This window comes from Mytilus galloprovincialis, chromosome 2 (assembly GCF_965363235.1).
Source record: "Mytilus galloprovincialis chromosome 2, xbMytGall1.hap1.1, whole genome shotgun sequence".
Classification (NCBI taxonomy): Eukaryota; Metazoa; Mollusca; class Bivalvia; order Mytilida; family Mytilidae; genus Mytilus; species Mytilus galloprovincialis.
Genome location: NC_134839.1, coordinates 111,847,529 through 111,872,371, shown reverse-complemented (window position 1 = coordinate 111,872,371; position 24,843 = coordinate 111,847,529). Strand labels below are relative to the sequence as shown.

Genomic DNA, 24,843 nt, shown 5'->3' with positions numbered 1-24,843 from the left:
CTACATCAAGCTTTTTCACTGCCACAATCTCTTCCACTGCCGTACATTTACCTCCGGGATGATACAATTAACAAACTACGTTCAAAACTTCAAAATCTGAGCATTTTGATAATTGATGAGATCTCTATGGTTGGTCAGCGATCACTCTTGTATGTAAGTGAGAGGTTGAGACAGATCAAACAGAGCGGAAATGCACTTTTCGGCAATATTTGTGTAATTGCAGTGGGAGATTTTTACCAGTTGCCACCGGTTAAGCAGAAATGCCTTTATGATTTAAGGCCTGAAAACTCCTTTCCACTTTGGAGTTCTAACTTTTCCTTAGTAGAGCTTAAACAGATAATGCGTCAGAAAGACGATTCGGTTTTCGCCCATCTGTTGAACCGCTTGCGAGTGAAAAGAAAAGATCAGCAAATATCGCTACAAGATGAAGCCGTCCTAAAATCATGTGAAAATCATACAATTCCCCATGAAACTCTACACATTTTTGGAACTAATAAAGAGGTTGATTCACACAACAACCAAATTATCGAATCTGTTTGTAAAAGCACTCAAGCTATTTCTGCACAGGATTACGATAAACATCCTCAGACAGGAAGACTCACACTGAAAGAGCAGCCATATGATACATCACATGATTATCTATCACCGCATTTGATTTTAGGGGCGAAGGCAAGGGTTATGCTCATCAGAAATGTGGACGTGGCATGCGGTTTGGTAAATGGAGCAATGGGAACTATAACTGAAGTTTTAGCACCAAAACGGGGATGCTCTGTGCCCCAAGGAGTCATGGTACTATTTGACAATGAGAGAATTTGCCAAGACAAAACATCAAGATCTAAACATCAGCCTATCTTGATTTCCAAGTTTGAGGAAAATCTCCCCAAAAGAGCTGTCAGGTTTCAGTTTCCACTCCGATTGGCTTGGGCCTGCACCATTCATAAAGTACAGGGTTTAACTACTGATGCAGCTGTTGTGTCTCTCAAGAACATATTTGCTCCAGGTATGTCCTATGTTGCTCTTAGCCGTGTGACATCAATGGCAGGACTAACCATCAAAGATTTTGATGAAAAAAACATCTACTGTAATGAGCAGATCTGTAAGGCTCTCAAACAAATGCCTCTTTATTTGACAGTTACAGACAAACCCGTACAGCAAAATAATATGGTAATAATCCTTCATAACATTCAAGGGCTAATCCCACATATTAATGACATAAGATCAAATTCAGACATTTTATCTGCAAACTTTGTTTGTTTGACAGAAACATGGCTTGAAAAGGAAACGATACCATGCTTAAAAGGTTTTAACTTTTTGCATAAAGATAGGTTTTCATCATATCCATCAAAGAAAAAAGTTTTCAAGCAACTAAAACGCAAAACACACGGTGGTGTCGGAATTTACATCGGAAACGATCAACAGTGTTGTCCAATTACACTTGATTCAGCGAACATGGAATGTATAGTGATATTCATCAAGGAGATAAATACTAATTTAGTCCTTATTTATAGAACAGAAACTTACCCTTCCTCTGTGTTTCTAGATGAATTATATGAAGTACTTATTTCTCTACCACAGGAAAATGAAAATACTTCAACAATAGTTTTGGGGGATTTTAACCAGGATGTTCTGAAGACAAAATCATCTATTGAACAGTTTATGGCAAAACAAGGATTCTCACAAATTGTTTCCCATCCTACAACAGACGGTGATACCCTTATTGACCATGTCTACCTCCATGGCAATTTACAGATTTCTGCGGAAATAATTCAGACCTACTACAGTTACCACAATATGGTGTCATTGAATATTAAATTGCCAACTGTGTAAACCATTTGAATATGAAAATATTGTGTTTCCATTCCCTTGTCCATATTTAACCAAGGCTTCCTAATGTTTTTACCATGTTCAGTACGAAACCACTAAATTCGTACTTACCTTTGATGTAAATAAAGTTTTTCTTTTCTGTTGGCTATTGTTTATCAGTTTTAACGGGTACAAGAACAGTTAATACATTGTTCCCTTTAAAAAATGAGTTGCGGGATGTAAATAATGAGTTCCTAATGTTTTTACCATGTTCCGTACGAAACCACTATATTCGTACTCACCTTTGATGTAAATAATGAGTTCCTAACGTTTTTACCATATTTAGTACGAAACCACCATATTCGTTCTTACCTTTGATGTAGATAATGATTTCCTGATGTTTTTTACCATGTTCCTTACGAAACCACCATATTAGTACTTACCTTTCATGTAAATAATGATTTCCTCATATTATTAACATATTCCGTACGAAACCATAATATTCCTCCTTACCTTTGATGTTAATAATGAGTTCCTAATTTTTTTACCATATTCCATACGAAACCACTATATTCGTACTTACCTTTGATGTAAATAATGATTTCCTGATGTTTTTTACAATGTTCCTTACGAAACCACTATATGCGTACTTACCTTTCATGTAGATAATGATGTACTAAAATTTCTTAACATGTTCCGTACGAAACCACTACATTCGTACTTACCTTTGATGTAAATAATGATTTCCTAATGTTTTTATCATGTTCAGTACGAAACCACTATATTCGTACTCACCTTTGATGTAAATAATGATTTCCTTATGTTTTTATCATGTTCAGTACGAAACCACTATATTCGTACTCACCTTTGATGTAAATAATGATTTCCTAATGTTTTTATCATGTTCAGTACGAAACCACTATATTCGTACTCACCTTTGATGTAAATAATAATTTCCTAATGTTTTTATCATGTTCAGTACGAAACCACTATATTCGTACTCACCTTTGATGTAAATAATGATTTCCTAATGTTTTTATCATGTTCAGTACGAAACCACTATATTCGTACTCACCTTTGATGTAAATAATGATTTCCTAATGTTTTTACAATGTTTCGTACGAAACCACTATATTCCTACTTACCTTTGATGTAAATAATGTTTTTCTTTTCTGTGACCTATATTTTAACATGATTTAACGACTGCTTCAACACATAAATGAATTGTTCTCTTTACCAAATCAAGGTTTGAAATGTAAATATCATTTTTGAAATTAATTTAACGCTTTGATGTCAATAATGATTTCCTGATGTTTTTTACCATGTTCCATACGAAACCACTATATTCGTACTTACCTTTCATGTAAATAATAATTTCCTTCTGTTTTTTACCATGTTCAGTACGAAACCACTATATTCGTACTTACCTTTCATGTAAATAATGATTTTCTTTTCTGTTGGCTACATTTTACCATGTTTTACCGACTGCTTTAACACATTATGAATTGTTCCCTTTACCAAAACAAGGTTTGAAACTATTTTCAACGTCTTCACTGCGTATAATGCCCGGTTGATATCTTCGTACTCAGCTTTGATGTAAATAATATTTTTGATTTCTTTTGTTCATTTTTTACCTTGTTTAAAGGCCTACAAGAACACTTAACACATTGTTCCCTTAAACAAAATGAGGATCGGGATGTAAATAATGATTTCCTTCTGTTTTTACCATGTTCCGTACGAAACCATTATATTCGTACTTACCCTTGATGTAAATAGTGATTTTTCTTTTCTGTTTGCTATATTTTAACATGTTTTAACGACTGATTAAACACATAAATGAATTGTTCTTTTTACCAAATTAATGTTTGAAATGTAGATATCGTTTTTGTAATTATTTTCCAACTTCTGTGTTCAGTACCCAGTAGATCTCTTCGTACTCACCTTTGATGTAAATAATGTTTTTGATTTCTTTTGTTCATAATTTACCATGTTTTAACTGGTACAAAAACAGTTAATACAAAGTTCACTTAATCAAAATGAGGTGCGGGATGTAAAAAATGGTTTCCTAATGTTTTTATTATGTTCCGTACAAAACCACTATATTTGTACTTACCTTTGATGTAAATAATGATTTCCTGATGTTTTTTACAATGTTCCTTACGAAACCACTATATGCGTACTTACCTTTCATGTAAATAATGATGTACTAAAATTTCTTAACATGTTCCGTACGAAACCACTACATTCGTACTTACCTTTGATGTAAATAATGATTTCCTAATGTATTTATCATGTTCAGTACGAAACCACTATATTCGTACTCACCTTTGATGTAAATAATGATTTCCTAATGTTTTTATCATGTTCAGTACGAAACCACTATATTCGTACTCACCTTTGATGTAAATAATGATTTCCTAACGTTTTTACCATATTTAGTACGAAACCACCATATTCGTTCTTACCTTTGATGTAGATAATGATTTCCTGATGTTTTTATCATGTTCAGTACGAAACCACTATATTCGTTCTCACCTTTGATGTAAATAATGATTTCCTAACGTTTTTACCATATCTAGTACGAAACCACCATATTCGTACTTACCTTTCATGTAAATAATGATTTCCTCATATTATTAACATATTCCGTACGAAACCATAATATTCCTCCTTACATTTGATGTTAATAATGAGTTCCTAATTTTTTTACCATATTCCATACGAAACCACTATATTCGTACTTACCTTTGATGTAAATAATGATTTCCTGATGTTTTTTACAATGTTCCTTACGAAACCACTATATGCGTACTTACCTTTCATGTAAATAATGATGTACTAAAATTTCTTAACATGTTCCGTACGAAACCACTACATTCGTACTTACCTTTGATGTAAATAATGATTTCCTAATGTTTTTATCATGTTCAGTACGAAACCACTATATCCGTACTCACCTTTGATGTAAATAATGATTTCCTAATGTTTTTATCATGTTCAGTACGAAACCACTATATTCGTACTCACCTTTGATGTAAATAATGATTTCCGAATGTTTTTATCATGTTCAGAACAAAACCACTATATTCGTACTCACCTTTGATGTAAATAATGATTTCCTAATGTTTTTATCATGTTCAGTACGAAACCACTATATTCGTACTCACCTTTGATGTAACTAATGATTTCCTAATGTTTTTATCATGTTCAGTACGAAACCACTATATTCGTACTCACCTTTGATGTAAATAATGATTTCCTAATGTTTTTATCATGTTCAGTACGAAACCACTATATTAGTACTCACCTTTGATGTAAATAATGATTTCCTAATGTTTTTACCATGTTTCGTACGAAACCACTATATTCCTACTTACCTTTGATGTAAATAATGTTTTCCTTTTCTGTGACCTATATTTTAACATGATTTAACGACTGCTTCAACACATAAATGAATTGTTCTCTTTACCAAATCAAGGTTTGAAATGTAAATATCATTTTTGAAATTATTTAACGCTTTGATGTCAATAATGATTTCCTGATGTTTTTTACCATGTTCCATACGAAACCACTATATTCGTACTTACCTTTCATGTAAATAATAATTTCCTTCTGTTTTTTACCATGTTCAGTACGAAACCACTATATTCGTACTTACCTTTCATGTAAATAATGATTTTCTTTTCTGTTGGCTATATTTTACCATGTTTTACCGACTGCTTTAACACATAAATGAATTGTTCCCTTTACCAAAACAAGGTTTGAAACTATTTTCAACGTCTTCACTGCGTATAATGCCCGGTTGATATCTTCGTACTCAGCTTTGATGTAAATAATATTTTTGATTTCTTTTGTTCATTTTTTACCTTGTTTAAAGGCCTACAAGAACACTTAACACATTGTTCCCTTAAACAAAATGAGGATCGGGATGTAAATAATGATTTCCTTCTGTTTTTACCATGTTCCGTACGAAACCATTATATTCGTACTTACCCTTGATGTAAATAGTGATTTTTCTTTTCTGTTTGCTATATTTTAACATGTTTTAACGACTGATTAAACACATAAATGAATTGTTCTTTTTACCAAATTAATGTTTGAAATGTAGATATCGTTTTTGTAATTATTTTCCAACTTCTGTGTTCAGTACCCAGTAGATCTCTTCGTACTCACCTTTGATGTAAATAATGTTTTTGATTTCTTTTGTTCATAATTTACCATGTTTTAACTGGTACAAAAACAGTTAATACAAAGTTCCCTTAATCAAAATGAGGTGCGGAATGTAAAAAAGGTTTCCTAATGTTTTTATTATGTTCCGTACAAAACCACTATATTTGTACTTACCGTTGATGTAAATAGTGTTTTTCTTTTCTGTTGGCTATATTTTACCATGTTTAAACGACTGCTTTGACACATAAATGAATTGTTCATTTACCAACTTAAGATTTGAGATGTAAATATCATTTTTGAACTATTTTCCAACGCACTGCGTTCAGTGCCTGTTGGATCTCTTCGTACTCAGCTTTGATGTAAATAATGATTTCCTGATGTTTTTACCATGTTCCGTACGAAACGACTATACTCGTACTTACCTTTCATGTAAATGATGATTTCCTTCTGTTTTTTACCATGTTCAGTACGAAACCACTACATTCGTACTTACCTTTCATGTAAATAATGATTTCCTAATGTTTTACCACGTTCCGTACGAAACTACTATATTCGTACTTACCTTTCATGTAAATAATGATTTCCTTCTGTTTTTTACCATGTTCAGTACGAAACCACTATATTTGTACTTACCTTTCATGTAAATAATGATTTCCTTCTGTTTTTTACCATGTTCAGTACGAAACCACTATATTCGTACTTACCTTTCATGTAAATAATGTTTTTCTTTTCTGTGACCTATATTTTATCATGATTTAACGACTGCTTCAACACATAAATGAATTCTTCTCTTTACCAAATCAAGGTTTGAAATGTAAATATCCTTTTTGAAAATATTTTCCAACGTCTTTACTTCGTTCAGTGCCCGGTGGATCTGTTCGTACTCAGCATTTATGTAAATAATGTTGTTGATTACCTTTGTATTTTCTTTACAATGTTCTTTAGGCTAATATTTCTTTGTAGTTACCCTTGATTTACATAATGTTTTTATTACCTCTGTCCCCCTTTTTTAGTATGATTAAGCGTATGCATAAACAAGTGAATGCGTATTTCTCTTTTTAACAGATAGAGGTTTATAATGATAGTGTACTCATTTTACAATTGATATTGAATGGGATGTGACGAACTATTGTTTGACTTTTGATTTTTCAAAATAGTGCAAAGATGTGAAATTAGATACATGCCCTAAACTTCCAGAAACATTTACAGACAGACGTGTTGTTAATTCGTAATGTGCATTAACTGTTTAAACTTTTGAAAATGGCTGCAGTTAAGTGGCAATATGAGCAGGGTGCCATCCGCTATTGCTTGCAATGGCAAATCTAGTTATTCTTCTTCTTCAACTTCCTCTTCCGCCACTTTAAAAAATGAACTTGTCCGCAGCGTTTCTCCAAAACCGCTTGTCAGATTGACTTAGGATTTCATAATATGGTAGACTAATATGTCTAGGTGAGCCATCAATCTTTCGTTTGTGCATTGGGGTCTATTAAGGGGTATTTTGGGGGGGTAGAAAGGAGGAAGGGGTTTACTATAGAACCCTATGGGATTTTATTTTCTAAAATTTTCAAATGAATATAACTTGAAAACTGTAAGTGATAGATACATGCAGTCTTCAGAAATGATTATAGGACAATAGAACAAATCACATGATATATAGGGGGAGTCCCTGGGGGGTCATCCCCACCCCCTTCAATTTGAGAATATGCTTTTATCTTGTAAACGGTCCAGATCCCCACCCCTAAACCATATATATTCTTGAATGGAACGATAAAACAAATCAAATGAAATTAAAGGGAGGTCCCTGGGGGTCATCCCCACCCCGTTCAATATGAGAATATGCTATTATCTTGTAAACGGTCCAGATCCCCACCCCTAAACCATATATATTCTTGTAGGGGACAATAAAACAAATGAAATGAAATTAAAGGGAAGTCCCTAGGGGGTCACCCCGACCCCTCTTGTTTGAAAACTTGTAAACGGTCCAGATCCCCACCCCTAAACCATATATATTCTTGAATGGAACGATAAAACAAATCAAATGAAATTAAAGGGAGGTCCCTGGGGGTCATCCCCACCCCGTTCAATATGAGAATATGCTATTATCTTGTAAACGGTCCAGATCCCCACCCCTAAACCATATATATTCTTGTAGGGGACAATAAAACAAATGAAATGAAATTAAAGGGAAGTCCCTAGGGGGTCACCCCGACCCCTCTTGTTTGAAAACTTGTAAACGGTCCAGATCCCCACCCCTAAACCATATATATTCTTGTACGGAACGATAAAACAAATCAAATGAAATTAAAGGGAGGTCCCCGAGGGGTCATCCCCACCCCGTTCAATATGAGAATGTGCTATTATCTTGTAAACGGTCCAGATCCCCACCCCTAAACCATATATATTCTTGTAGGGGACAATAAAACAAATGAAATGAAATTAATGGGAAGTCCCTAGGGGGTCACTCCGATCCCTCTTGTTTGAAAACTTGTAAACGGTCAATATCCCCACCCCTAAACCATATATATTCTTGTATGGGACGATAAAACAAATCACATTAAATTAAATGAAAGTTCCTGGGGGTCACCCCCACCCCGTTCAATTTGAGAATGTACTATTATATTGTAAACGGTCAAGATCCCCACCCCTAAACCATATATATTCTTGTAGGGGACAATAAAACAAATGAAATGAAATAAAAGGGAAGTTCAGAGGGGGTCACCCCACCCCCTCTTGTTTGAAAACTTGTAAACGGTCAACATCCCCACCCCTAAATCATATATATTCTCGTAGGGGACAATAAAACAACTCAAATGAAATGTTGGTCAAGTCCTTGGGGGTTGCCACCACCCCCTCCTGTTTCAAAACTTGTAAATGGTGGAGATCCCTACTTGTAAGGCATATATATTCTTGTATGGGACAAAAAATCAAATCAAATGAACATGGGACCATATGAATGGGGAGTTATGGGAGCTTTGTTTGGGAGACTTCGTAACAGCATCCTGTTACAATTACTTCTTGTTATATATGTAGTTGGTTATGATTTTTCTTTGTTTATTTTATAATGATTTAATTTTCAGTGAATACTCTTGTTGAATTTCTCGCTTCAATATAGCTTTTTTGTACTGATGCGGCATAAAGCAAATAGTGCCCATGTGCTACTATTTTTGACGAGATGAATATTATTTTTGTTATTTATCCAGTTTTGTGGACCTTGTCTAAGAAACAGATATGGAGAGGATGCACAAGGTGCTCTCAAAGATCCTGTAAGTACCCTAGTGTATTGATTAATGTATTGTCTGATTTAATAGATTTGTAATCATAAGAGGGTTAAAAAACTGTTGGTAAAAACAAGACAATGTAGTATTAACACTTGGGTTTACATAATAGATAACTGATTACAACTAACAATCATATTGATAAAGGAAAATCAACATTAAAATCAGTAGAATCTTATAAAAATTGTTCATTACATCATCATTACTGCGGGTTTTCTTAAGTATACTTTGGACGTAAAAACAGTAAAAACTTTAAGTTTTAAGTTTAACTTATTAGTATAAGAGGGTAAGTAAACCATCCCTTAAAAAAATACTCTCCAAAATGTCCATAAGAACACTACACAAAAAACTATAACACAAACACATAAAAAAAATGGAAAACTTCATTGTCTTTAAAGATAAACAGTGTCTGTGCAATGCCTGGCACCTATTTTACTTATGACAATCAACTTGTATGTCAGAAATAAAAAAAGGAGGACAGGATGGTGAATACAACGAATTGAATTCGAACATGGTCCACAAGTGACGATTGTGACCATGAAATGAATTTACTTAACAGTTATAAACCTGTTTCATTTCATAGAATTTTAACTTTATCTAAGTTAACAATGTTAAATAGTATTTGGTGTCTGATAAAATATAGTGTTTGAAGTTTACTAATATAACTTCTTTTATTAGGACAGTATGGGTTGGTTAGGTCACCCTGTAGAGATGTATTATTGTATATGATTTCTATTATTAGAACTGGATATGTCCACCTTGTAGAGATGTATAATTGTATATGATTTCTATTTTTAGGACTGGATATGTCCACCCTGTAGAGATGTATAATTGTATATGATTTCTATTATTAGGACTGGATATGTCCACCTTGTAGAGATGTATAATTGTATATGATTTCTATTATTAGGACTGGATATGTCCACTCTGTAGAGGAATCTGTAATTGTATATGATTTCTATTATTGGACTGGATATGTCCACCCTGTAGAGATATATAATTGTATATGATTTCTATTATTAGGACTGGATATGTCCACCCTGTAGAGATGTATAATTGTATATGATTTCTATTATTAGGACTGGATATGTCCACCCTGTAGAGATGTATAATTGTATATGATTTCTATTATTAGGACTGAATATGTCCACCTTGTAGAGGAATCTGTAATTGTATATGATTTCTATTATTAGGACTGGATATGCCCACCCTGTAGAGGAATCTGTAATTGTATATGATTTCTATTTTTAGGACTGGATATGCCCACCCTGCAGAGGAATCTGTAATTGTATATGATTTCTATTTTTAGGACTGGATATGCCCACCCTGCAGAGGAATCTGTAATTTTATATGATTTCTATTATTAGGACTGGATATGCCCACCCTGTAGAGGAATCTGTAATTGTAGTTTCTGTAGGAAGAGAGCTGGTAAAGCCTGTACTGGAATCCTTGTACATTTAGCCAGAGAGAGTGGGTTTAGTGATGTCAATGCTTACTTACAGAATAGAAAGACTAATGGTAAACTCATTTATACTTTAAACAAATAAAACATTTTGATATTGCTATTTGCTTGCTATTTGCTAATACAAATAGTGGAATACCCTTAAGTGATATTCAAAATGAATAAAAGGGAGTATTGGTATACATCATTAATTCCTTATTCTGTTCATTAGGGCCCTGCCTTAGGCGGGTCGCCCTATAGTGATCAGTTTGTCCGTCCGTCCGTCTGTCCGTCCGTCTGTCCGTCCGTCCGTCTGTCCGTCCGTCCGTAACACTTTAACTTTGTGTCCGCTCTATATCTTGAGAACCGTTATGATTTCAAAGTTTATACTTGACATGTATATGAACCAACACCAGAGGGTGTGTCATAATTTATGAATGACTGCCTAGGGCAAAGTTCAAGGTCAAAAACTTTGGTTTCAGTTGACAACCCCATGTCCTATGCTAAAGATTGTGTCCGCTCTATATCTTGAGAACCGTTATCATTTCAAAGTTTATACTTGACATGTATATAAACCAACACCAAAGGGTGTGTCATAATTTATGTGCAACTTCCTAGGTCAAAGGTCAAGGTCAAAAACTTTGGTTTCAGTTGACAACCCCATGTCCTATGGTAAAGATCGTGTCCGCTCTATATCTTGAGAACCGTTATCATTTCAAAGTTTATACTTGACATGTTTATAAACCAACACCAAAGGGTGTGTCATAATTTATTTACAACTTCCTAGGTCAAAGGTCAAGGTCAAAAACTTTGATTTCAGTTGACAAACCCATGTCCTATGGTAAAGATACAATTTTTTAATGCACATTATTCACAGCAGGGCCCACAGAGATGGCTCCCATCTCAATGATATCTAGTTATTTTACATTTTTCATTTTGCAACATTCATTACAGTAAATGTATCTGGAAAAAAAGACATCATGGCTAAACGTAATACAAATGAAAACCTACAAACTGAAGGTTATAAAGTTACCTCTATGAATCAAATTTGGATATAACCACATCAAAACAGTGATTTGAAGGCAGGTGTTGTTTTATTTTCGATAATATTGTGTAGTAATCGAACATTTGTTGGTCCAAGTGATTCAAAATGGTGGGTCCCTCCTTAGTTACAAATGGTCAATTGAGGATTTGACGGCAACTTTAAGCAGATGAAACATATTGTTAAAAAAATATATCCCTGGCGTAGTATATTTCTAGGATTTTGATTGGTTAACGCACGTCGTTGCAAAACCCATAGCCCTGAGTGTTGCTAACCCATATCCCTGGACATTGCTATAGTCCGTTTGACTTCTATAAATCTTCAAAAAATAATTCTTAAAATTTCATTTTTAAAGATAAATATTTTTTTTCTTCATGTATATCATAATTTTAAACCTATAATCAAAAAAGTTACTCATTAGTCTCTTCAATTTATTTTAATATAAAATACTCAATGGAGTACGTATGAGTAGTGTAACAGCCTTCCATTCAAAACAAAAACATTAGACATGTGCTCTAAACCTGTTTTATTGTACCATGTGACTTTACTCATTTAAATAACTCTGGTCATGTGATAATGAGCTTTCTGTATTGACCAGAGTTATTTAAATGAGTAAAGTCACATGGTACAATAAAACAGGTTTAGAGCACATGTCTAATGTTTTTGTTTTGAATGGAAGGCTGTTACACTACTCATACGTACTCCATTGAGTATTTTATATTAAAATAAATTGAAGTAACATAGAGACCTAATGAGTAACTTTTTTGATTATAGGTTTAAAATTATGATATACATAGTCAGAGTTCGTATATATTTATCTTTAAAAATGAAATTTTAAGAATTATTTTTTGAAGATTTATAGAAGTCAAACGGACTATACCCATTACATCGAGGAAATTCACACGCATTTTCCTTAGTTCCATGGTCAAATGATGGTTGTTCCTTATGAAATATCGAATTTTGCAGATTATCCATGATGTCTGTATAATTAGATACTTAATCCACTAACGATTTTTGTCGAGCCTGCAACTTTTGTTGCAGAAAGCTCGACATAGGGATAGTGGTCCACGGTGGCGGCGGCGTTAGCTAACTTCTTAAAAGCTTTATATTTTAAAAGCTAGAAGACCTGTATGCTTCATACTTCGGATATAAATGCCTCATGTTACAAACTTTCCGTCAGTCACATGTCCAATGTCCTTAACCTCATTTTCATGGTTCAGTGACTACTTGAAAAAAAAGTTCAGATTTTTTGTAATGTTAATTTCTCTCTTATTATAAGTAATTGGATAACTATATTTGGTATGTGCGTACCTTGCAAGGTCCTCATGCCCGTCAGACAGTTTTCACTTGACCTCGACCTCATTTCATGGATCAGTGAACAAGGTTAAGTTTTGGTGGTCAAGTCCATATCTCAGATACTATAAGCCATAGGGCTAGTATATTCGGTGTATGGAAGGACTGTAAGGTGTACATGTCCAACTGGCAGGTGTCATTTGACCTTGACCTCATTTTCATGGTTCAGTGGTTATAGTTAAGTTTTTGTGTTTTGGTCTGTTTTTCTTATACTTTATGCAATAGGTCTTCTATATTTGGTGTATGGAATGATTGTAAGGTGTACATGTCTAACTGACAGGTGTCATCTGACCTTGACCTCATTTTCATGGTTCAGTGGTCAAAGTTAAGTTTTTGAGTTTTGGTCTATTTTTCAAATACTTTATGCATTAGGTCAACTATATTTGGTGTATGGAAATATTTTATGATTTATATGTCTGTTACGCAGGTTTTATTTGACCTTGACCTCATTTTCACGGTCCATTGTTAAGTGTTTGTGTTTTGGTCTGTTTTTCTTAATTTATAAGCAATAAGTCAACTATATTTGTTGTATTGAAGAATTGTTAGCTGTACATGTCTGCCTGGCATGGTTCATCTGACCTTGACCTCATTTTCATGGTTCATTGATCAATGTTTTGTTTTCTTGGTTAATGTTGAGTTTATGTGACAGTTGTAATAAAGCTTTATATTTAGGTCTATCAACATAATATCAATGATTAGTAAAGAAGGCGAGACATTTCACCGTGTGCACTCTTGTTTCTTATTATGTCGATTATTTGATCTCATTTTAGTAAATGCATCACTATTCTGCCACAGTGTCAATGAATGGGACTACTGACCTAGCTATGCAAATGACCCAGGTTGACGTCACACCGTCTTATGATGTAACTCTCACAACTTTGAGCGCCAGATTCAACTCATTTCACTTTCTATGTCTTTAGATTAAAAACGTCTTATATTTGTCTACCTGTAGGGTTCTACCAAATGTAGTACCCTACACCCTGTTAAAAATATGTCAAAATCCCAAATTTCAATAAAAGATATTAAAAAAAATTAAAAATCGTTACTTTCACGTTAAACTTTGTGGTCGAATTTCTTTAAAAATCGAAGATTTAGACTAAAAACAGGGATAAATTCGTTTTCTACGTTCATATCTGTAGATATGGATATTTTAACTACCTTCAGTACCCTACATATTTACGGATATGAACGTAGATAACTTATAATATCAATAGAATTTTTGTTTTGCAGCTGTGCAGTATGAAAGAGTAAACAGAAGAAAGTCAGAAACTTCCAGTGAAGGGGAAAACTCAGATGATATAGTATCACAAGACTCTTCCACTGAACAAGAAGAAACTGAGGAGAAAGAAGATGATACAGAGGAACAACCAATAGAAAATTCACCACCCAAACTAGCTGTTAAAATGTTTAAATCAAAAGCCAAATCAGAGTCAACTGATGTGACGGCACCAGAAAAATCATCACTGACAAGTCTAAAATCACCGGAAAAGAAAACCTTTAAAAATATATTTCAAGATAAACTGGTTGCAGAAAAAAGACAACCTAAACCAAAAGTTTTCCTAGATGATATCAAGTCATCTCCAGTTACTAAGAAAGAAGACAATAAAGCTTCATCAATAGTCAAATCTCCTCCTCAGATGACCAAACCAATAGAATGGTCAATAGGTGATTGTCTGTGGTCAAAAGTATCTGGACATCCATGGTGGCCATGTATGGTAGCTGTGGAGAAACAGTGTGGTGATTACACAAAAATGCAAGGCAAGTTTAATAATTTAGTCATTTCTAGTTTAAAAGATCAGCTAAAGTCTTTGACTGATTTTTTATACGCTCGTCAAAATTTTGACGGGACATATTATGGTATACAAATGTCCGGTGTAAACATGTAACTTGAGAATGACTTATCCAAATTTCATGAAACTTAATATAATTGTTTCTTATGATAGTCAAACGATCTGTATACTTTTTGGTGAAAAAAAAATTAAAACTTTTTGAGGCCTAAATTAAAATATTGTTTGTTTGCCCTTTTCCGACCCTATGTTTTTAAACAGGGTAGGTAGGTAGGTAAAATATTTTATTTTTCTTTCCCAAAAAATAACTTAGCTTGGTACATTTTTTGTCATGGGTAGGCAGGTAGGTATAATATTTTATTTTATAGATACAAAATCTGCATGATGTCATTTTTGTCTGTATTGCTTTTGTTTAAGTATGTTTTTGCTAATAAGTTTCTAGGACTATAAGTATAATAGTCCCAAGTTTTGAAAAAAAAAATATCATGTAGAATGTGAAGTTAATTCATATGCACTACAACTTTTTTTTCAAATTTCAAAATATAGGGCTGTGCGGCATATTTTAAACGTTTACATACCTGGAATTTTTAAGAATTTTAACTTGCACTAATAGTACTCTGTACCTTGAACGCTTACTTCAAGGTTCAAACCTAAAGTTTTTCTGTAAGCAGGTAAGAAATAACTTTGTTCTGGTAAAATATGTCCGGGCATAAATACATTGTACATTACTAGTAGAAAAAGTCCCTAGAGTGTTTAAATTTTTGTGTGTGCCTGTGTTTCCAATAAAAATGCTACAAGACTTGAAACTCAATTGTCACGTATTTTACACCGCATTTATAAATGATCTGTATGGAAAAAATTGGCGATTTTACTGCCAAATATTCTCCCCTTTACAGACCTTTGGTTCATGTCAGATATAAATCAGAATATATCAATGCTGGTCGAAGGCATCATTAACATAATCATCCTAATCTACGGACCACCAAAGGCCATCCCTACATAGGATACAAAGTCTGTTTACAAAATATTTTGTACACACGTTGATAATTTAGTATTGGACGAACTTTTTTTGAATGAACCCTGCTCTTCATGTATAAAGACACAGAGTAACGTTCGTTAAATCATGATTTCAAAGCTTTCAACATCGATTTCAAACAAATGCTTTGAAACTCCAAATGCAAGTGTTCATTCATGTCAAACGCTCATGTGATACCAAACGGACTAGACCTTATACAGGAAAGATAAAACCTGAGAATTCCGGTAAAAAAGTTTTGAGCGGGAAATACAAATATAAGATTTTTGGTAGGAACAAAAAATAAAATAAAATAAAATCTTGCTGGTAAACATAAATAAAAGATTTTTAGGCAGAACGAATTTATAGGGTCGGTCGGTAAAGGGCAAACAAACAATATTTTAATTTAAGCCTGAGTTACAGGACTTTGTAACTAAAACAGGGATGTGTTTTTTTTTCACATGTTGTGCTGTATCTCAAAAACTATGTATGATTATTGCTTAAAACTTTACACACTTCTTAGTTATATTAATATAAAGATCTGTATATGTTTTGGTGATGTTTTAAAATTTTATTTTTGAGTTATTGAATATTTTGTAAAAAAGGGGGAGGAGAGTTTTAAATGTTGTGCCGTATCTCAAAAAACAATATATGATTTTTGCTAAAACCTTTACACACTTCTTTGTTATATTAATCTAAAAATCTGTATACTTTTTGGTTTTGATTCAAAATTTTATTTTAGAGTGATTAAGTTTTTTGTTATAAAAGGTTTTGAGTTTTTTGTTATAAAAGGTTTTTTTTTACATGTCTCTGAAACTATTGATGATTATTGCATAAAACTTACACACAAGACGACGGGTGTATTGTGCGCTCATGGCGCAGCTGTTTATTTTATTCTGATATAAAGGGTTAGTTAATCACAAATAGTGGAACAAGCAGTACACATGATCTTTTAAAACCTGCTTAGTGTTAATGTAAAGTAAGGAAATTCCAATTAGACAATTATCCACCTGAAACCAAATAGTGTAGATGTTAGATTGTTTTGTAAGTATGATTTATTCGTTACAGGTAGATCTAGAATGTACCATGTACAGTATTTTGGTGATACTTGTGAAACAGGTTGGGTTTATGGTTCCTCAACAATGAAGTTTGACGGCAAAAGAGCATTTGAAGAGTATGTAATGGAAACCCTTCAATGTGCAAGGAAATCAGAAAAATCAAAGCTGGAAAAATTATACAAAGTCCCTTCCTGCAGAGCAGTATCATTGAATATTGCTATTGAGGAAGGTGAAACTTCACTTCAGCTTGACAGACCGGCAAGATCACAAGAATATGCTTTTAATTATGAACCCAAGACTAATCCCAAAAAGGAGAATAAAAGAGTATCCCTGGCTGATAAAGCTAAAACCAGCACAAAGAAGAGAAAAATTAGTATGGATAACAAGTCTTCTGTAGTACCTAGGCATAAAAAGATAAAAAATTGTCAGTCTGAAGAAAACATTAAGGAAAAGAGTCTTCAGCAAACAGAACAAACACAAACAGGTAAGACAATGAAGCATTACTATGGTAACCTTTCATAGATATGTTATTCTTTATGCCCAGCAGTGTAGATATTATTCAATTAATTGTTGGAGTTGTGTAAAGAATAGCAGCACATGTACATAGACCAATCTTCAATGAGATATACTAAACAAAATACTTTCCTCTCAAAGCACAATAGCAACACTAAAATGTTTAATAAATATTGAATACATAATTGTTGATTTAGATTTATTAGAATGTAAAAGATAAAGAAATACATTGGGACCAATATATTAAAACAACCATCTCTCATTTCAAAGAGACAAGACCGACCAGAAACTTAATCAGTTCCAAATACAGGTTTGTTAGAAAACAATATTAGTATAGTTCATATTGAGTTTTGTGGCAAATATAATTATAGAAACAGAAAGGTTAGACAATAGTACATCATTAGGAACGAGAATGGATTCAATAGAAAACAAAGACCACAGACCAGTGAATGATAGACTTGTGGAGACGGACAAAGAAGATATCCCAAATTATGCTGAAATGATTCAAACTGTTATAATAAAGGTAATAATTTGTTTTTCATTTACTTTTATTCTTTGAAGTCAATTAAAACAAGTTAAGGGTTGAATTAATACCAATAGTATGTGTCACATTAAATTTCCAGTTGTAGTCAGAAAAGCAGTAGGGTTTCAAACAGATAAATTTTGAAAGCAGAGAAAACTATGCACATTATAAATCAGCATGGTTTTATCAGTTGACAAAAAATATACAAAAAATAAGGGCTAAAAATAAGACAGTTTAATTCAGTCACTTACCAGCGATGTGGAAGTTGTGTTCTAGAATACATGTATAAACCTGTTTCATAACGGCATGTGTATATTTTTATTGCCATGTACAGGAGTCTCCATACCTGTCAACTCACCCGTTTTTTGCGGGTGACACCCGTTATTTTCACCTCTCACCCGGGAGTTTTTCTCTACCCGGCGGGTCCCGGGAATTTCTAACATTACCCGTTTCACCCGGATTTCTGACCGGAATTGTTTCCGGTATTTAGAAGTAATACGACCTTCGGTTTTATCGGTCTTTTTCAATGTAACCAAAAGTCACAATGTAGGACTGTTTACCTGAGCTACTTAACGATATGAAGAGACAACACAGCTACAAGATGAGTTCAGTGACTATCAGTTGACCCCATTAGATGAACTTCCACTTTGCACTTCCCCTGAAACTGACATTGGTACATTTTGGGGAGAAATGTCCAAGTTGCATGACATTTTTCTTAACAAGCCAAGATTTTTTGTTTTGTCAAAACTTGCTAAAACATTACTGGTTTTGCCAAACAGCAATGCAGACAGTGAGAGGGCATTTTCTTAAGTAAAGAAAATAGCTACAGAGTTTAGGGCTGATCTTAATAAGGATACACTGTGTGCTCTTCTTTCTTGTAAAATGAATACACATTTGCATTGCTATGAACTGAAACCAAGTGCAGTTCTTTTAAAGAATGCCAAGTCTGCTACTATGGAATATAACAATAGTCTGAAATAAACTTGTATACATGTTCTAACTGTTTCATATACATATTGACTATATAAATTATATGTAAACATATTTTTGTTCTTCAATTGAGCCCGCAAAATGTCGTACGCGTTATGACCTGAGATTTTTTTTCTCAATGCAGGTCATGACCTGAATTTTCATTTTCAGAGGTTGACAGGTATGAGTCTCACAAATTTAATTCCTCATTATGACTATAAACAACATTGGTTATATTAGTATGAACTAAAATAGGAAGACTTTTGTGTATCATATTTTGATATACAAAAACAAATGTCAAAAGCTTATGTTGTTTTGAAATGAGAAAGTTTTCATTATTTTCCAGATTGAACCAAGAGATAGTGATGACTACAACGAAGAAAATCAGGTATTTAATTTATTTTATTTCTATACTTAGTATAAGAAGTAGATATTTATTGTCATTCAAGGCATCAGAACTGATGGTCAAGATGTCTTGACATTATTTGAACTGTTGGTGAAGGTATTAGGACCATATTACAGCTGATACCATTACATCCAATGTATTCAATAATGATGTGAGTAGGTTAAGATGAAAGGACCATTTTGGAGCTCATGGTCAAGATTTAGGTACCATGTTTTGTTTTATTTGAAGATGTTAGTCAATTAACTACATTGTTATAGCAAAATGGGTCAAACAAAAGTGCTATGGCTCATTTCAATTCTTCTTGAGAAGCCTGTGTTTAGAAATAATTCAATTTAATGAAGAGATGAGCACAATGAATGCCAATGGGAATAACTATGATGTTGGAAAAACAGGTCCACCAAGCTTTACTTGTATGTTGTCAACCAAAAATAAGACTTTTTGTTGGGTATTAAAGGTGTAATACCACCAAATCATGGTACGTCACATCCGGTTGTATACGAAAATGGGTCGAAAAAAAATATTCCCTTGAATTTGACAGTTGTAGGTAATTAATCCTACATTTTATTGCAGTAAAAGATTTCTGTGTCATAAACATATGTCTTGGGTATTTCAAAGCACCATTATTTTTTTATTTGGGATTTCTATAGAATATTTTGTAATCTTGAGGTTACATGGTGACTAAACCTTGTACACAGATAAAATAAGGGGAGAAATTTGATTGGTTAACTTCCAGTGATGGTTATTTTCTTATATGCAATGAAATGTTGTGTAAATTTTTTTCTATAGTACTGGACAGGATAAAACTTTACTCATGCCAAGTATTTCTTTATTTGAAACAAAGATACATTCTACAGATTTTTTTGAAAAGTGCAAATTTAACAAAGACTAATAGGGGAAAATCAATGGTGGTATTACACCTAATATGGGAAGCTGTACATTCACCTTTGACCTTGTGAGTAATCTCATGTGTTAAAATTTCTTGTTATTTACAGAGTTTGCGAAAACTTTGTTTGACCCGTCGGTCATGGGACCGACAAAGCAAGATTATTTGTCAGTCCTACAAAATTTTAGCCAGTCCTAAAAAAATCTGTCAATTTGATCCTAAAATAAAAATAATAACATATTTTATCCAAAAGTAACTTTATTATTATTAGTTTTATTTTTCACAGCTACGGACAAATTAGTAATGAAGGACCAGTTCTGATCTTCTGATTGTTCTTAATTAAAGTCATTTCTCTATCTATTTCATCATCTGATTCATTTTCTCAGTATTTGTTATCTCCATCTAAGATTTCAATCGCCGATTGTTTGCCATGAACAAATTTAGCAGGCCACGTGTAGATCGGCACTTCGGTTGCCATAGGTTTCAGTTTGTTTATAACATAAAACCAGTACCGGAAATTAGCAGCAGGTACATCTGAAGACCAATGTTAACACATATTGGAATTAGTTGCGGTACAACTAATTACCGATAAAAAAAGGCACTGCAGCGGCCGATTTGACATCGGTCATCAGGACCGGCACTAGCTTTCAAAACACTGGTCCGAGCCTAATTTTGACCGATAGGACCGACAGGACCGACCATTTTCGTGAACTCTGTATTTAAGTGAAATATTACAAAAAAGGAAATATTCTAAGTGGCTTTTTCTCCTTATTTCTTGTATTCTGCTATGATAGAACATTTTCCTAGGATATACTTAATAGATTTATATTTATAAGTTAATGAAATTATTTTTAATGCTGTAACGACAAATTATTCACTAAAAGAGAAGCCTTTTATGTCCCTCTCTGGAAGACGGCGTAAATTTAATTTTGACGTAAGGACTTATTGAAACCTCCTTGGAGACAGTAAACTTGTATATGGATTGTTCATTGTGCTAAAATACTTCAATTACACATCTGATAACATTTCTATCATAAATTAGTGAAAGTTATCCCATTATTTTTACTTATTGGCCTGAAAAGTTGAAATTTTGAGGAAATAAGAGGTATAAATTGACCAAAAGAGACCTTATAAAGAAGACAAAGAGGTCCATTAGTGGTATTTATCTTCCTAAAATCATCTTGAGTATCAGATTCAACTGTTTGTAGGCAGATAAGATAAATAATTGATCATTTATTGGTCCACACTATATTCTATCTTGATGCGGCTTGGTTTGGATTTGTCGTAGAAATTTTGCTTGAATCGCTGTAGATGTCGTCTTTTATTATACTAGATTTCTCTCAAACTTTAGAACTGATTATGACAAAACTTGACAGAAATGCTTGAAATAACCCGTATTACAAAGGAAAAAGTCACAATCAGTTTATTAAACAATAATGTCTTCTTTATCTAATCAAAAGTAGAAATTTGACTAATATACTTATACATGTGAATATATTAATCCTCAAAGAATTTTTTATGTTAATTTGAACTGTTGTCATGTTTGCACCAAGACTTGAAATCCCTGATTGTAACATGTTGCATAATTGTTTTTTTGTTTGTATTTCAGTTTGAAGATGAGAGGGGAGTGTAGTAACAGATATTGCAGGAGAGACAAAAAGCACCACTGTATAATTGAATATGTTATTTGATTTTACTTTTAACCATAGTTTAGCAATTATATCTTTAGTTTTACTGGCTCTTTTTAAGAGTGTGAAATCATATAGAATGTCTTTGTACACATGTCGGTAACTCTTATTTTATCTTTAGAATTTTTATTTCAAAATTTATTTTATAATATAAAACAATTTTTAATCTGTAACTTATATTTCAAAAGCTAAAATAACTATGCACTGTAATTGTCCTTGATTTTATTTTTATTTTCAGTGACTTTTTTCAAATTAACCTAGTTGTTTAGTCAATTTGATAATAGATCATTTAGAATTGGTCTTTCTAATAATTTTAAAGTCTACATGTTGGTATGACACAGATTACATTACCTTTTCCTGATTTTATAATTAATTGATTAATTGTAAGACTTTGTTTTAATGGAATTTGCACCTATCTGTTGGATTGGTTTCTGTGGTTATTTTAACCCTTAATATTTTTATGTATTCACTATTTATTCTGCTGCTTCCTATAACATAGTTTTCTTTTTAACATTTAGACCAACTTAATAAATTAGACTAAGAAAGTAGATTCAAATATACTTTCTTTTAAATATCATCCGATGGTTTTTTCATAGAGATTATTGCCATAGTATGGTATCATTAGTGTGTTGTCTATTTATATTTCATAAGTAATTGCAAATAGAGTGAGGCTGTCAAGATTAAGAATGTTCAACAATATTATTGCTATAAAAAAGCATGAATGTAGTATTTACTGGCCATGTTTCAATCAATTAACCATTTTTTGGAGATTGATATTTTTAATGTCTTATCTTAATGTTCAATTATCATTGTTTACAAATTAAAAACATTAGTGCTTTATGAGCTAACTAAGGTAATATATAGCATATCATTTTGACAAGCTAAAATATATCCTCTGTTTCAATTGAAAACTGTAGATGTAGAATGGTATACTTTGTATAATATATCAATACATAATGCAGGAAGACAGATACTTTTATGGTTTCATCAATGAAGATACAACCAGTTGTGAGGAAAAAAGAAACATGTCACAAGCTTCTGAAAGAAAAAGTGAAATCACTAAAATACCAAACTCCTAGGAATATTCAGAATGGACAGTCCCTTATCAAATGGCAAATTCAAAAGCTCATACACTTCAACTGAATGGATAACAACTGTCACATTCCTGACTTGGTACAGGCATTCCCATTTAGAAACCTTAATTGATTTGCACTTATTACAAAATTTCTGACATTTGGAATGGTTAAAAAGTAATATTCACATTTATCATATGTTTAGTAGTAAATACAGTAGTTTTGCATATTTGATAAATAGCCTGCTGTTTAATCCATATCGCACAACTTTGATGCGCACCCTTTATCGCATACCCTTTATCACACCCCTACCTTTTTTTTTGCTTAAGAAAATTTTTCCTTTAAATAGGTCCAATAGAAAGGTCATTCGGGCCTGATGCAATTTATTGAATGACGTCATTGTTTGGTATGTGACGTCACGAACGTCAAGTTTTCATATTTTTTGGCACACTAAATGGAACTATAAAAAATACAATAATAAACAAAATATTTTTAAAACAACAGCACGCAAATTGTAAGGTAACCTAGGTGCTTTGGATAAGTAATTGAGCAGTTCTTTTAAGGTCTTTGTAACAAGACAAAAGTAGAACTGAAGGTAACCCAGTGCTATGGATCAGAAAACAGTTCATATAATATAATACTCATCTGTTGAAATATATGATAAAGCGTATAATACATGGCAAAATCCGTATCATATGTCGTATCATCCCTAGACACCAATATCAGCCCAAAGGCCTATAGATTTTTGAATGTTTAATATGACATTGAAAAAATCACGTACCATCAACAAACTAGCAAACAAAAACAAAAAACTCTCCACTTACATATCATTTGTTGCTCAATGTTGAATGGTTTAGACAAATTTAAGCCTTTCTCCCACAATGTGACACTTATATAAAATGTTAAAATGGCTTCTGATTTAATAAAATGTTAAAATGGCTTGATTTACTGGAACTTTTGTTTTACTCATGTTTTATATATTCACCTGTTCTAAATTTTATTCTTGATATGAATTTTACTCCCTGTTTAATTAGTTATAGATTGTTAAATAAAAATATACCTAAATTTGTATTGTTCAAAAAATTACTTTGCATACAGAAAATTTATCTGTGTTATTAAAAATGTGAAAAACATGATGTATTTATTAAATCAAAACTAGTGATTTGAATTCCCATAGCATAAAATGAAAGCAGTATATTCCAGTGACAGCAGTAATTTTAACTTTTTTCTTTTCGAGCATCAGTGATGAGTCTTATGAAGATGAAACTTGTGTCTGGCTTACAAATTTTAATGCTGGTATCTATGATGTTTTTATATACATGGGGCATGTTTTTTCTTTTGCCATCACTTGGATCTGTTGTAAGTTTTATTTCTGATAGATTAGATTGAATGATCTTAGAATATCTGGTATAAAGTGCTTTTTTGTTTCCTTTAACCTGCTCAGATCACTGCTATGGATAACTTGGGTAATTGTTTGAATTGACATTTGGCAGTCAAAATAAGAGAAAATATATCAAACAGAGTCCCTTATCAAATGGAAAAATAAAAAGCTCAAACACGCCAAATGAATGGAATCAACTGTCATATTCCTGACTAGGTACAGGCACTTCCTTGTGTAGAAAATGGAGGATACTAACGTTAGTATAATAGTCCCAACTAAAACTCACTTTTATGACAGTTGCTTAAAATTCCATTATATTGATGACAACATATGAACAAAGGAATCTAAAATAATAGATAAATTGTCAAAAATATGGGTACAGCAGTCAAGTGTTGTAACCTTAATCACTATAAAATATTCAAATGTGTCAAAGAATAATAAAATGGTATACAGACTAAATAAACAC

General features: G+C 32.7%; 1 protein-coding gene across 2 annotated transcripts in view; it reads left to right on the top strand.

Annotated features, from left to right (window-relative positions):
- Positions 1 to 24,061, top strand: part of LOC143065391 (uncharacterized) — a 50,448-nt gene extending 26,387 nt beyond the window's left edge. For both annotated transcript variants that reach the window (XM_076238934.1, XM_076238935.1), the window contains 7 exons: positions 9,174 to 9,236; positions 10,616 to 10,766; positions 14,315 to 14,842; positions 16,952 to 17,425; positions 17,826 to 17,977; positions 19,293 to 19,334; positions 21,845 to 24,061. In XM_076238934.1, the coding sequence (XP_076095049.1) occupies positions 9,174 to 9,236; positions 10,616 to 10,766; positions 14,315 to 14,842; positions 16,952 to 17,425; positions 17,826 to 17,977; positions 19,293 to 19,334; positions 21,845 to 21,868 (1,434 nt within the window). In that variant the 3' untranslated portion in view covers positions 21,869 to 24,061. The remainder of the gene's footprint in view (positions 1 to 9,173; positions 9,237 to 10,615; positions 10,767 to 14,314; positions 14,843 to 16,951; positions 17,426 to 17,825; positions 17,978 to 19,292; positions 19,335 to 21,844) is intronic.
- The last annotated feature ends 782 nt before the right edge of the window (positions 24,062 to 24,843 follow it).